The following is a 12,732-nucleotide window of genomic DNA, read 5'->3' on the forward strand; positions in this document are numbered from 1 at the left end:
TATGCGTGTATATTCTATAGACTAAATAATGTTCGAGCCAACAGATTTTGAGCTCGAGCCCATTCCATTCACAGTCCATGCATCGTCCGCCCGTATCGTTCATTCGCCACGTTTGTTGCTAGGTAGGCGGACGATGCTCCGGACCAATGGACTTAGGGCGGACGTACGTGGAGTCTTGGGGGATACATGTAAGGATGTCAATGCAGCTCGCAATCCGTGGAATGACCCAAATAGTTCACCAATTTTTTAGAATTAGGGTTGAAATAAATATTAAAATAATTTATTTGACTCTTAATTCGACACTTCATTAATTATTTTTTTAATATAGATAACTAGAAATAATTAACTTTCAATTTTATATTAAATATACAAATATATATTAAATTTTTATTAATATGTTATAGTGGAGTAATAGATAAACAAATTAGAAACTTCAAATTCACTAAAAACATATTTAAATTTCTAAGAGCATTAGTAATGGTTGATCGATAGAGAGGCCTTCCCCATCTGCCCCATCTACCAACCATTGCAAGAATAAGAGCATCCGCAATGGTCGGCTAGCGACCGGCTAGCCGATTCGTCGCGCTGGCCGATCGGCTAGCCGAACCATTGCAATCGGCCAGCGCAAAATCGGCGAGCGGATCGGCGTGGGCTCGCCGATCGCTCGTCGCTGGCCGAAACGCTAGCCGATCGGCTAGCCGCCATTGTGGAGGCCCGATCGGCCAGCGATCGGCCAGCGCCGATTTTCGATTTTTTTTTTTTTTTTTAAATCATATATAAACGCGATTTTCGTTTCATTTTCATTTGCACCACTTGTTTTAACGAGTTTTCTCTCTCTCTAACTTTCTGTTCAAGAGCATCATCGAGTGATGGATCCCAACAACGAGTCCAGTCCGGCGACGAGCGGCTCTCAGACTCCCACAGTACCCGTGGGATCTGGATGGGGGCAGATGGGCCCGGGATTTAACATCCCTTGGAATCAGATGATGGGGATGATGGCTGGTGCGCCGGGGGGGCGATGGGGGGGAACCAGGGGGGTATGCCGGGGGGTATGCCGTGGGGGATGCCGGGCGGCGGGCAGGGGAGCGGCGGGCAGTCAGCGCCCGGGTGGGGGGTATGCCCCAGATGCAGCAGCAGATGATGCTGCAGCAGATGATGGGGATGATGTGGCAGGGGGGGATGCTGCACGACATGTATCCCGGGATGACGGGGGGGGGGGGGGGTGCAGGGGTCACCGGGAGGGGACGCGGTATATCGGCCCTCGCTTGATTTTTTGACGGCTTCGTCTCACACGTCGACCCCGGTGGAGACGCAGTTCTCTGGCGATGACCTTCTGTCATTGCATGATATGGGGATCGATCTCGGGGACGATGATACTCCCGTTCGAGCGACGCCGGCCGCGCCGAGGAAGAAGACGAGGGGGAAGGGGAAGGGGAAGGCGGTCGGCGAGTTATCGCAGCCCACTGCCACCGGTCGGAGGAAGTGGACGGAGGATGAGTACGCCGCGGTGGCCAAGGGGTGGTTGGAGGTGTGCGACGATCCACTGGTTGCGAACAACCAGCGGGTCATCAACATGTGGGCGAAGATCAGGGCTGCCTATAAGAACCACTGCCCGCACGGGAAGGACTTCAGCAACGAGGAGGTCCGGAAGGGGTGGGAGCGCACCAGGGCCGCAGTGGGCCGTTTTGCGAATTTGTACGCCAACGCCCTCCGTCAGCTCAAAAGTGGGCAGACTGAGGACGACGCCCGGAGGATAGCCGCGAGTCAGTTCCCCTTGGAGGGGAAGTATAAGGAGTTCACCTTCTGGGAGTGCTTCTTGTTGCTGAAGGACTCGAAGAAGTTCCGGGCGGGGTGCGACGCTGGGTGGCCGAAGAAGCAGCGACTTAACTATAGCGGCGACTACAGCGGCAGCAGCGGCGGATCCCACGACCTCCCCCCGGATGCTGAGGAGTTTCCATCCCCTCCTTCATTTACTGGTCGTCCCCGCCCGGTTGGACAGAAGCGGGCGCAGCGGGCTGCGAGGGGCGGATCCCCCCTATCGCCCCGCGAGGTCCAGTCCTCCGCCCTCCCAGCCGCCCCACTCGAGTACACTCTCCATTCGCGTAACCAAACGCGGGCTCAGATGTTACAGGTCTTCCGAGAGTGGAAGAACGCCACTGACCCCACGGAGAAGAGGATTCTTTTCGAGATGCTCGAGAGCATGCGTGCTGATTTAGAGATCGCGAGGTCACGGCTGGGGGGTTCCGACGTGGGCTCAGATACCACGGGGCTGGCGGCAGCGGCGGCGGCAGCGGCGGCAGCGGCGGCGGCGACGGCGGCGGCGACGAGGAGGGCGACGGCGACGGCGATGGGGAGTAGAGAGTGGCGGGGCTCGGGTGTTGAAGCCCCTTTTTTTAAAAAAAAAATCATGTACTTTTTTTTTAAAATCTTTGTACTTTTTTTTAATGGAATGGATTATTTTTCCCGTATATGTGTCGTAAATTTAATTCCGTATATCGCAATTTTAATTCCGTAAATGTAGTATATTTTGAATTGTTTTTATTGCGGCTGGCCTATGGATGGCCTAAATCTGACGTGGCAGGTGGTTTTTTTAGTGATGCTAACGTGGCAGAGGAGAGAATGGCTGGCCTATTAACCATTGCGGATGCTCTAAAGCCTATCAAAGGCCCTTCCCTATAGCCGTTGGAGCGGCCTAGGCCGATCCCATTTTTTTCTTAATTACATATTTTCTAATATAAATACTCCATCTCCTTCCTTCCATTTCTCACACCATCATCTTTTTCCTCTCTCATTTTTCTATAATTTTTTTCTCTCTAGTTTTATTTTAAATTTGCATCTCGTTGTATTCTTCTTTTCAATATTGTAATACAACGAAGATTTTTGCGATTTAATATTTTTGCATTTAAATTTATTTAATTAGATAACATAAATTTATTTAATTAGATAACATATTAAATACCGAAGTGCAAAAAAATTAAAACAAAATAGTGATGATATGAAAATGAAATGAAAGTGGGATTGACCCCTTTGGAAGGGTCCTTCCATTACAGGGAGATAGGTCTTTGGGTAAAATGCTGACGTGGAATGGAAGGGCCCTCTGGAGACGGCATTTCCATTGTGAATGCTCTAATACATGTTTTTAAAATTTTTTGAAATATGTTTATATTTTATCTTGCACAAATCTCAAATATTAGTATTTAATTATATTTATGTTTGAGTTTAAGTATATATCTTAAATTTATCATAATTTTACATTTTATAAATATAACTATTTTCGGGCCGTTCACCAACAGCTTAGTTTCAGCTCACCAATTTGAGCTCACTTCTTGATCCTTCACTTTAATCTCCAACGGCTCCCACTTCATAGCTCAATACTTATATGTTTTGCATGGCACAACTTCACATAACTTGTATTCATATGTTTTACTACCAATTATGCTTTCAACTCAGTTGGTCAATCAGTAGTTCTCCAAATTCCTAGCCTCAGGGTTTGATTCCTCCCAGCCAAATAATCATTCTTTCACATCTTTAAGTAATTTTTATTATTTTTCTTTTTTCGATTTTTCTACCGCAATTATCCAAAAAAAAAAATATTTTTTACTTTATTAATTAACTTATCTCAAAATTTATTTGAAATTGATAATATTAAATGTATAAATATATAAAGTTATTGTAAAACTTTTTAAGATTTAGTTGTATTAAAATTTAATTCATTATTAATTTTTTTTTTATCATTTATAATAAATTTTATTGTTATTTTTATGAAGATGTATAGTTATTAATGTAGGAATGTGATCAAACACAAACTCTAAATATTGTACAAACTCTAAATTGTGATCTGGATCGTTCGAAAATGTTAATAGATAACAAAATAATAGCAACATAAAATGTCAACACGTTATAAAAGAAAATGAGATAGAAACATAAGTTAAATGAGATAGAAACATAAGTTACAGGGCAGATATATATGCAATCATTACAAAAGGGTGCACAAGTGTGATGCATGCGTGAGGAGCTCTGCAACTCGAAGAAAATTGTAATAGGAAGTAAGAAGAACAAACAAAAGATAACAAAAATAATTAACACACATGGGATTTTCAAATACTATCATTGTTTTCCAATTAAGTAATACAAAAATCGATACATGAACTTAAAAAAATTCATTAATTAGTTTTGGAATCTGACTACTAAAATTACATTTAATCTTAGTAATTTTAATAGATTAAATTACTTTCCATTCTAACAATTACTGTACATAATTTTTTACAGGTGTGTTAAAGTTCAACTACTTTACATTAATCATTTTTGTAAGAAATATTACTCCATAAAAGATCAATTCCAGATTAAGGATTATAGATTCCAAGTTTAAAATTTTGTAAAATAAGGTATTTATGTTGTGCATTACTCAATATAGTTTACAATCAATAATTGATATTAAATCCTTATGTTAAAACTGTTGCAGAAAAATAAAAAATAGTGTTACCCGCCAAAAACTTTAGGAGTGGCATTTTTGTGAATTGTCACATAGATTTTGCCTAAGTGTGCCGGAGCCATCACGGTGGTAATTCGACGGTTTTTGTTACGGACTCAATTCCTACATCGGTTGTGAGAACAACTGGTGTGGGGTATATAGACTAAATGGGCTCTCTCCTAACAGGCTAGTCTTTTGGGATAAGTTCTCCTATTTGGTCTGTATCAGTTTTCAACCCATTCCGAGCTCGGATTTCAACCCGTATCCGGAAAAAGCCCACCCATTTTGGCAGCTGCTACATTTCACATTCTCCTAAAGCTTACTGCATTACCGCCATTCAACAAATCCCACACACTCCAATGTTGATCGCCGGAATCATCATTTTATCACTATCTTTCTGTCAGATAATTCTCCTAAAGCTTATCGCCAATCAAGAAATCTCAAACAAGCTAATTGATCGCCGGTATCATCAATTTGTCGGTAACCTTCCGATTTTCCCTCATCTTTGTTTCTTATGCCCTTGTCTCTTTACTTGTATCTGTATAGCTGGTTAATTGTTCATTCTTGTTAATTTGATCGATTTTTAGAGACAAACATATCTGTAATTTGAATGCACCAATGTCGAGTTCTGTGTTTGAGGATAAGGGTTGGTGGCACTGGCACCTTACAGAGGAAGAGTTAGAGGAGTTGCTGCTCACGAATTTGGAGATTTTGTATACTGTGGCGATAAATAAGCTTGTTGAATTTGGTTATGGCGAGGAAGAGGCACTCAATGCCATTTTAGAGAACGGGCATTGTTGTGGTGAGATGGATGTTTTGAATAACATTTTGAGTAATTCTTTGGCTTATCTGCATAGTGGCCGAAGTAATTGGATTTCGGGGGATCCGGTGCCCTTGTTTGCAGACTTGAGGCAGCTGCGGGAGTATTCGCTTATGGGATCGGTTTCTTTCTTGCAACTAGAAAAGCCCCATCTGACCAAGGATGATGCTTTGTGGAGTATACTGATGAGTGTTGTCAATGTTGGTAATGCAAGTGCAATGGAAATAGCTTTGCAGAGAGAGATTGAGTGTCCAAAGAGATTTAACCTGAGTCCGTCAATGAAGTGCATGTTGAAGAGGGATGTTATGATGTTTGCTGCAGGATTTGGGGGAATTCCGAAGCGGTTCCAATGGCAATCACAAGCCTGCCCCAGTTCTTTATCTGGTGGGTGTGGTACGGCAGCTGCAGTTCCAGTTGGGAACAGTGTCGAATCCCAGTGTGCCAAGACTCAAGATGTGGTTAACTCGGTAGTGAGTAAGTTTCTGAACACTGGAAAAGTATCATTGGATGAACAAGATTTCATTATCCTTATCTTGGTCCATCAGATTACGTGCTTAAAGAAACAGGTGAAGGAACGTAAAGAGTGGGCTCAGCAGAAGGCGATCCAAGCTGCAAAAAAGCTCAGTCGTGATTTCACTGAACTGAGGAAGTTGAGAATGGAGAGAGAGGGGACTCGGCGCCTGAAAAAGGGCAGGAAAACGTTTGTTGATACTACCCTGAAGAAGGTCACTGAGATGGAGAATGCTGTAAAGATGGTGCGTGATCAAGTAGATGATGCAAATGGTGTTGTTAAGAAGCTTGAGACAAAAATTGCAGAAATTAGAGCAGAGATGGAAGCATATAAACTAAGTTCATCTGAATCGGTCTCATCCTGTTTGGAAGTAGAGAAGAGGGAGAAAAGGTGCCTTAAGAGGCTTCTGGCGCGGGAGAAGCAGAAAACTAAGATGCAGGAAGATATTGCCGCAGCGAAACAGAAGATCTCAGAGTTACAGGAGGAACTGGCTCAGGTTGAGGAAGCCACAAAGGAAACTGAGGTATGTGTACTGAAAATAGCTGTTCATACAAATATTTGCATAACTATTAGGTTGGAATCATCTTGTTGTCTGTGAGTGCTTTCAAGGCCTTCACGTACAAAGGCATTCCTTTGGTCTATTTATCAAAGGTGTATCTTTTATTTTGGATATACGTATACAGGAAAATTGTTCAGTCATTCAATTTCCTTCGACATGCTTCAACATGACAATAGATGATGCTTTATAACTTCCGACTTTAATGATTTGATCATGTATATCCATTGAGAAATATTAGTAGCATATAAGCATGCATACATGTGACAATGTGTGCAGACATAATGTCATCTGCTCATAGTAGTATGTAACTGTAGTTTGGCATTGGACGCATTGGGAGAAGGACCGTTGGTTATGCATCTTACATTATATTGCATTTTATGCTAAATTCAAATCTGCTCTATGTCGCGGTTATGCTATACCACATTCAAGCCTACAATGTATCAATGTAATTTGGATTCACATGTTTAGAGGCCACAATTCATGTGACTGGGTATGAGTATGACGATGTTTCATTGACTGTATACGGATAAATTGAGTAAATTTTGTGCTTTTCACATGCTTACTGTTTCTCTGGTTTTTTCCCTTTCCTTAGGGGATTGAATCCTCAGACGCTTATTTTCTTTACGTGAACTTTACCAAGTACAACTGCGTACATGTTCCTTTCTGCATTACCATTGTAAGGTAAATTATCATGTATGTGGGTAGCTAACTTGTTTAACGAAAGCCCTGTTCCGAAAGCCCTTGAGAGCTGTAGCTCATTACCCCATTAACAGTAAACTTGGGCTTACTAATTATGTGTATTTGAACATCTATATGAAAGGCAAAGTGGAGGCAGGAGCAGCAGGCTAAAGAACTAGTTTTCACACAGCTGGAGAATGAGAGGCGCCTTAAAGAAGCTTCTAAGGCTAATAACAAAACAAGGCTTGATGATCTGTGCCGAAAGAAAAAGATTAATTTCCAGCACCACAAAGATGATCTCCAGCGCCTTGAGCAAGAATATGATTGCCTTAACGAGTCGGCACAGTTAACAGAGGTGGATAATGATTTTTGGACAGAAGATACCCGAGGAGATGCCATTGGAAGGCTGATGCATGAAGCTGATAAACTGCAAGACTCTTCAAAAAAGGTCAGACGTGATAGGGTATGCGTGATTTGCACGAAAGATGAAGTTTCTGTCGTTTTTCTTCCTTGCACTCATCAAGTGATCTGTGCAAACTGTAACGACAACTATGGAAAGAAAGGTAAAGATACATGTGCGTATTGTGGGATTCCGATTGAACAAAGGATTCAAGTTGTTGGTGCAAGCTCATAGATACAGTACAAGATCCGAAGGTGTATACATGTCTTTAGTTTTCAGCTTTACTGGTTTCGTTGCCAGAAACCAGCATAGATACACGTGTATAAATAGCGTAGTCATATGCGGCCTGTGCATTTCTACATGATACTCTCCTACTTTCTGTGGGAAGCAGGCTATATGATCTTTCAATAAGCAGCTAATACATAGATTGATAGATATAGATTTTGCATCTTCGTCTGCTTCCTCTGTGGGTGGTTTGCTAAATGTGGAAGCTATGGATATTGGTGATAGCCATGGCGATTTCTTGTAGAAAGATGATTTGCAAAATTTAGGTAATTGAATTGGAAAAGGTGGATTTTCTGATCTACTTATAATTTATATGCATTTTTTTAATAAAAATAATTTGGCCAAAATTTATTTAAATCATTAATTTTTGTTACAATAGTTAAAACTGGACCGATCATTGGTCCAGTTCACCAATGTATATTGTTTGGAATCATAATCTATTGACTTCATTTGTAAGACTAAAAAGTATTTTTGAGTTAATATAAAGATTCAATTTTGAATTTTAGTCTATACCTTATTTTATTTTATTTGATGAGCAAAGTCTATTCCATATTGACTGCTAAGAAGGTGGATTACAGTGTACTAGCTAAGACTAATAGAGATGAGCATGATTCATTTGATAAAATTGGCATCGATTACGAGGCCATCCGCATTCCTGTCTCCTATCTGTCTCTTAATCGTTTCATCTCTTAACTATTTATGTGCCCCACTGTACTTTTCACCCCATCTCTTAACTAAGAGACAGCACCTGCATCCCTCTATTTCTTAACCATCTCATCCCTTAACTATTCATTCAATTTTATTTTTTATTTTATTTCCAACAAATTCAATTAATAAAAACACACTTCATTAAATAAAAGAAAATTACAATTTAAAATTCTAAAAAAAAACACATAATTAAAATTCTAAAAAAAATAAAAAAATATTTTTGGGATTTTTTTTATTTTTTTTTTAATTTTCAAATTTTTCCTGAATTTTAAAAAAAACAAAAAAAAACATTTTTAACGGATATAAACGACGCCCACTCACGGGCCGGCGAGTGGGCGTCATGGACGAACGGGAGCTCACCACGTGGCCAAGGCGCGTGGCGAGCTGGCTCGCCAGCTTCCTCTCCCGGGCGAGCCTCGCAATGAGATGGGGACGAGACGGGAGCTTGCATCACTGTCTCGATGCGGTCCCGTCTCGGAGAGACGAGATAGAGCCCACATCGAGACTCGATGCGGATGCTCTGATAGAGAAACCACAAAATGCAAGTGTGCAAGGTGTAGTAGTATATACTATTGAAAAGCATGCTTTGAGATGTTTTTGGTACTATTATATAAAATCTTACTTGCCTTTATTATTACTCTGGTTTATTTTAGCAAATATACTAATAATTGTGTGAACCACTCCTCCTATCCTGAAGGCCAGATGATGGACTCATATTAAAATTATACCAACCAATTGATAGACAAAAAAACATGGAGTACTAAAATAATGCAATATTCAATCAAATTAAGATAAACTAACCCCTAAAATGTGTAAAATCTGTGTGGATCAATAGTCATAGAAAATTTTTCATTCAATTTTCATAAAAGAAAATCAAATCCTAAATAGTTTGTATAATCTATAATTGTACTCTTATCAGTCCAAAGTTATTGTTTATCTTAGCTAATTGATGGGACTGACGTAGTATAATATTGACTTGAACTCTCAGTGAGATAAGTGTTAAATAAAGTACAAGATCTCAGAGTTTTTTTATATAATCATGTTTCAATGTATCAAATAGATAACATCACAAAGAGATGTTTTGAATAAAAATTTATTATACGTACGAAACATGTTCATCACATCCATAAATCTCAAGGAGATTTTTCTGCTACGACAAGCAAGCAGATAAGATAAAAGTTGATATCACACATGTAAAATAGATCAAGTGATTGAACCTAATGAGTTCTTCAACACTTGCCCTTATTCATTGTTACCTCACACATATGGAAATGCAACCACTTTCAGCTTCACTCCGATTTCTGAGCTGCTTGGGCCTTCAGTTTCTTTAGGGGCTCTTTGAATGAACGGATTGCTGCATGAATTTCCTCAAAATGAGGGGCGGTTGCGCTCTTCACATCCTTGATCCACTTCACGATTTTCGTGTGGGGTTTCACAATACGGTCATGGTCATTGTCATCTGCAACCTGAATCAGCATTGGGGAAAGTAAGTCAGATAAAATGTACTACTATTACTATATCATCCTATCAAACTGAAAGCAGGGCATAGAGTTACCTCAAGTTGTGTGACTTCACAAGCTAAAGCTAGATCAGCAATTGTTGGCTTTGAATTCCCAAGCAAAAATGGTCCTCCTTGAAGCCAGAATGACTCAATTCTTGCAAGAGATGCCGAAAGAAGCTTTTCACCTTCAGCTGCTGCTTTCGGGTCCCCAGGCATGCCAAACGCTTCCGCGAAGACGGCATTCATGAGATATCCAACTGAAAAGGGATTAACACAAAATGTTGAGTTTTATGGAGTAGGAACATGGCTTTATAATAAAAACTTTTAACAACGATACACATGAGACTCGACTACCATAGCCAGGCCTTTCCTGCTTACGCAACGCAACTCTTATCATAGAGTTCACTGATCAACAAAGCTACTTCCAATGATATTAAGAATCCCACTAGATGTAGATGTACAAATCACCTGAGCCACGACGCAGATTCGTGTGGTGCCAATCCAGCACCGAGTGGACCTTTGCCCTCTCGCGCACATCAGCTGGATACCTGCACCGCAGCGTTGAGAGCTATGTCACACATTTATTTCGTAGAAAGTATAACATAAGTAACGATAACATAGCAAAAGCAATGCTATCATAGTTGAGAAAGAGTGAACAAAAGAAGCAGAGAAGCAGAAGATACCAGTGATCAGCAACACCAGGAATTGTTGAAGCCAGATAAATAAGTATGGCATGACTGCAGTAAACAAAAGAGAGATAAATGCATAAAACTTTCACCCAATTCTAGTTTTGAACATGAACTAAAAAATCCTCAAAGACAAATTAACAAGATTAGCATCTAACTGAGCTAAACTAAAATGGAACCAGGAAGAACATTTAATGATCAAGTGGTACCTCTCAAAAAGCTTGAAATCACCATGGATGACAGCTGGAACTTGTTTCATAGGATTCACTTCTGTAATTTGTGAAACAAAATACCAAAACCCCCAAAAAAACACCAAATCAGCTGAAAATCATGACATATTTATTTATAAAAATAAGAGACAAATAGGAGTAATGAATCAACCTGCAAATTCAGGGGTGCGGTGTTGGCCCTTGCCGATCTCAACAGTAACCTCCTCAAATTCTGCATTATTAGCCCTAGAAAAGCAACATAAGCACAATAAAGAGAGAATGTGTGTGACAGTGAAGAATAAGGGAAATCTTACTTGCAGAAGATGAGAATTGCTCGCGATGGCTGGGACATCCGATCACAGTATACTTTGAGCTCCATTTTGCTTCTCACAAACACAGACGGATTGAGGATCATATACAGGAGTTGATTAACTTTGAGAGTATCGAGAATCTTTAAATTTGAACCTTATCATCGTCATTAAGCAAGTTGCCGCCGTTTTTAATGACGGAGGAGATAATCATTAATGAATCTATCCCAGGGGTGGGTAAATGGTTTTTAGTTAATCGAGAATCGAATCGAAATCAATCGGTTATTGGTTAACCAATAATCGAAATTTACGGTGTTCGAGTCGGTTCGATTTGACATTTTGCTCTAAGTTGGTTATTCAATTTTAATTTGAATTATATTTTTAATTAATACTAGAAAATTTATAATTTACTTTCAAACTTTGTAAAAATAAAGGAAATTGTAATTTACTTCTAAATTTTGTCAAAGTCTCATATTGCAATGTCAAAAAAGTCTATTTCAATTTGTGTATGTATCAGTTATACTTATAATATATCAAAGTCCATAAAGTGTCAAAAGTCTAAACATTATTTTAAAAATAAGATCTCTCAAAAAGTTTTATTGCTTAAGCATTACTACTATTTTAAAGATAGGATAACTCTTCACTTATTATTGGAGAAAAGTTTTTAAATTTTAGATCATTTAAAGTTTAAGTCTTTTAAAGTGTCTTAGCAATTTATGTATTACTTGTAAATAAGAGTATAATAATAATAATAATAATAATAATAATAATAATAAAAAAAAAAGTAGATGAAAAGTTAAAAGTTAATATTATAAATAATTTTAATTTCAATAATATATTTAATTAATAATAGAAGTAATTATAATTTACTTTTAAACTTTGTCACAATAGAAGAAATTGTAATTTACTTTCAAATTTTGTCAAAGTCACATATTGCAAAGTCCAAAAGGTCTATTTTAATTTGTATCGCTATCGGTTATACTTATAATATCTCAAAGTTTATAAAGTTTCTAAATATTAGTTATAAATAAGATCTCTCAAAGTCAATAAAGTGCTTAAGCATTACTACTATTTTAAAAATAAGATAACTCTTCCATTATTATTGGAGTTTTTTTTTTAATTTTAGATCATTTAAAGTTTAAGTCTTTTAAAGTTCCCAAAACAATTTATGTATTGCTTGTAAATAGAAATATTATAATAATAATAATAATAATAATAATAATAATAATAATAATAAAAAAGTAGATGAAAAGTTAAAACCATAAACAATTTTAATTTCAATTCAGTTAGTTCGGTTATAACCGATAACCGACCAGTTCTAACCGAGTCGGTTAATTAAGTAACCGAACTTGAAATCAGATCGGTTCCGGTTAGTTTTTGACGAAATTTTGAGGTCGGTTAACCGATCGAATAACCACCCCTAATCTATCCTATTGTGCTGTTGACTGCAAATAATGTTTAATAATGTACCTAACCTCTCTACTATGCCACACTCGATTTAATTTGTTCACACCTACTCTTCCGTCCACCATTAAATGTCTCATATTTGACCGGCACGTGTTTTAAGATATTATTTTACTTTATAAAGTAAAGTGA

General features: G+C 38.7%; 2 protein-coding genes across 3 annotated transcripts; one reads left to right on the top strand and one right to left on the bottom strand.

Annotated features, from left to right (window-relative positions):
- The first annotated feature begins 4,751 nt into the window (after positions 1 to 4,751).
- On the top strand, positions 4,752 to 8,025 carry LOC125212660 (MND1-interacting protein 1-like). Of its 2 annotated transcripts, XM_048112888.2 has the most exons (4): positions 4,752 to 4,951; positions 5,059 to 5,273; positions 5,376 to 6,325; positions 7,182 to 8,025. In XM_048112888.2, exons 2-4 carry the CDS (start codon positions 5,090 to 5,092, stop codon positions 7,671 to 7,673), a joined length of 1,626 nt encoding a protein of 541 aa, XP_047968845.1. In that variant the 5' UTR covers positions 4,752 to 4,951; positions 5,059 to 5,089; the 3' UTR covers positions 7,674 to 8,025. The 2 variants fall into 2 exon arrangements, with proteins under 2 accessions (XP_047968845.1, XP_047968844.1); XM_048112887.2 differs by having other exon boundaries at positions 4,753 to 4,951; positions 5,059 to 6,325.
- A 1,411-nt stretch (positions 8,026 to 9,436) lies between these two features.
- LOC125212073 (glutathione S-transferase T1-like) lies at positions 9,437 to 11,300 on the bottom strand. Its single transcript, XM_048112111.2, has 7 exons — positions 11,143 to 11,300; positions 11,001 to 11,074; positions 10,829 to 10,889; positions 10,617 to 10,670; positions 10,402 to 10,481; positions 9,988 to 10,190; positions 9,437 to 9,898 (listed from the first exon to the last, which is right to left on the bottom strand). Exons 1-7 carry the CDS (start codon positions 11,241 to 11,243, stop codon positions 9,722 to 9,724), a joined length of 750 nt encoding a protein of 249 aa, XP_047968068.1. The 5' UTR covers positions 11,244 to 11,300; the 3' UTR covers positions 9,437 to 9,721.
- Positions 11,301 to 12,732: the final 1,432 nt, after the last annotated feature.

Source organism: Salvia hispanica, chromosome 3 (assembly GCF_029641045.1).
Source record: "Salvia hispanica isolate PSC_SH4W2 chromosome 3, Shi_PSC_v1, whole genome shotgun sequence".
Classification (NCBI taxonomy): domain Eukaryota; kingdom Viridiplantae; phylum Streptophyta; class Magnoliopsida; order Lamiales; family Lamiaceae; genus Salvia; species Salvia hispanica.

Bases quoted from the DNA above. Each gene is read 5' to 3' on its own strand.
- LOC125212073 (XM_048112111.2), bottom strand. From the start codon at position 11,243: ATGATCCTCAATCCGTCTGTGTTTGTGAGAAGCAAAATGGAGCTCAAA. The intron at 10,890-11,000 runs GTTGATTCATTA...CACAAATTACAG, and splicing joins CCGCACCCCTGAATTTGCAG to AAGTGAATCCTATGAAACAA. The intron at 10,671-10,828 runs GTACCACTTGAT...TGTTTACTGCAG, and splicing joins GATTTCAAGCTTTTTGAGAG to TCATGCCATACTTATTTATC.
- LOC125212660 (XM_048112887.2), top strand. From the start codon at position 5,090: ATGTCGAGTTCTGTGTTTGAGGATAAGGGTTGGTGGCACTGGCACCTT. The intron at 6,326-7,181 runs GTATGTGTACTG...TCTATATGAAAG, and splicing joins AAGCCACAAAGGAAACTGAG to GCAAAGTGGAGGCAGGAGCA.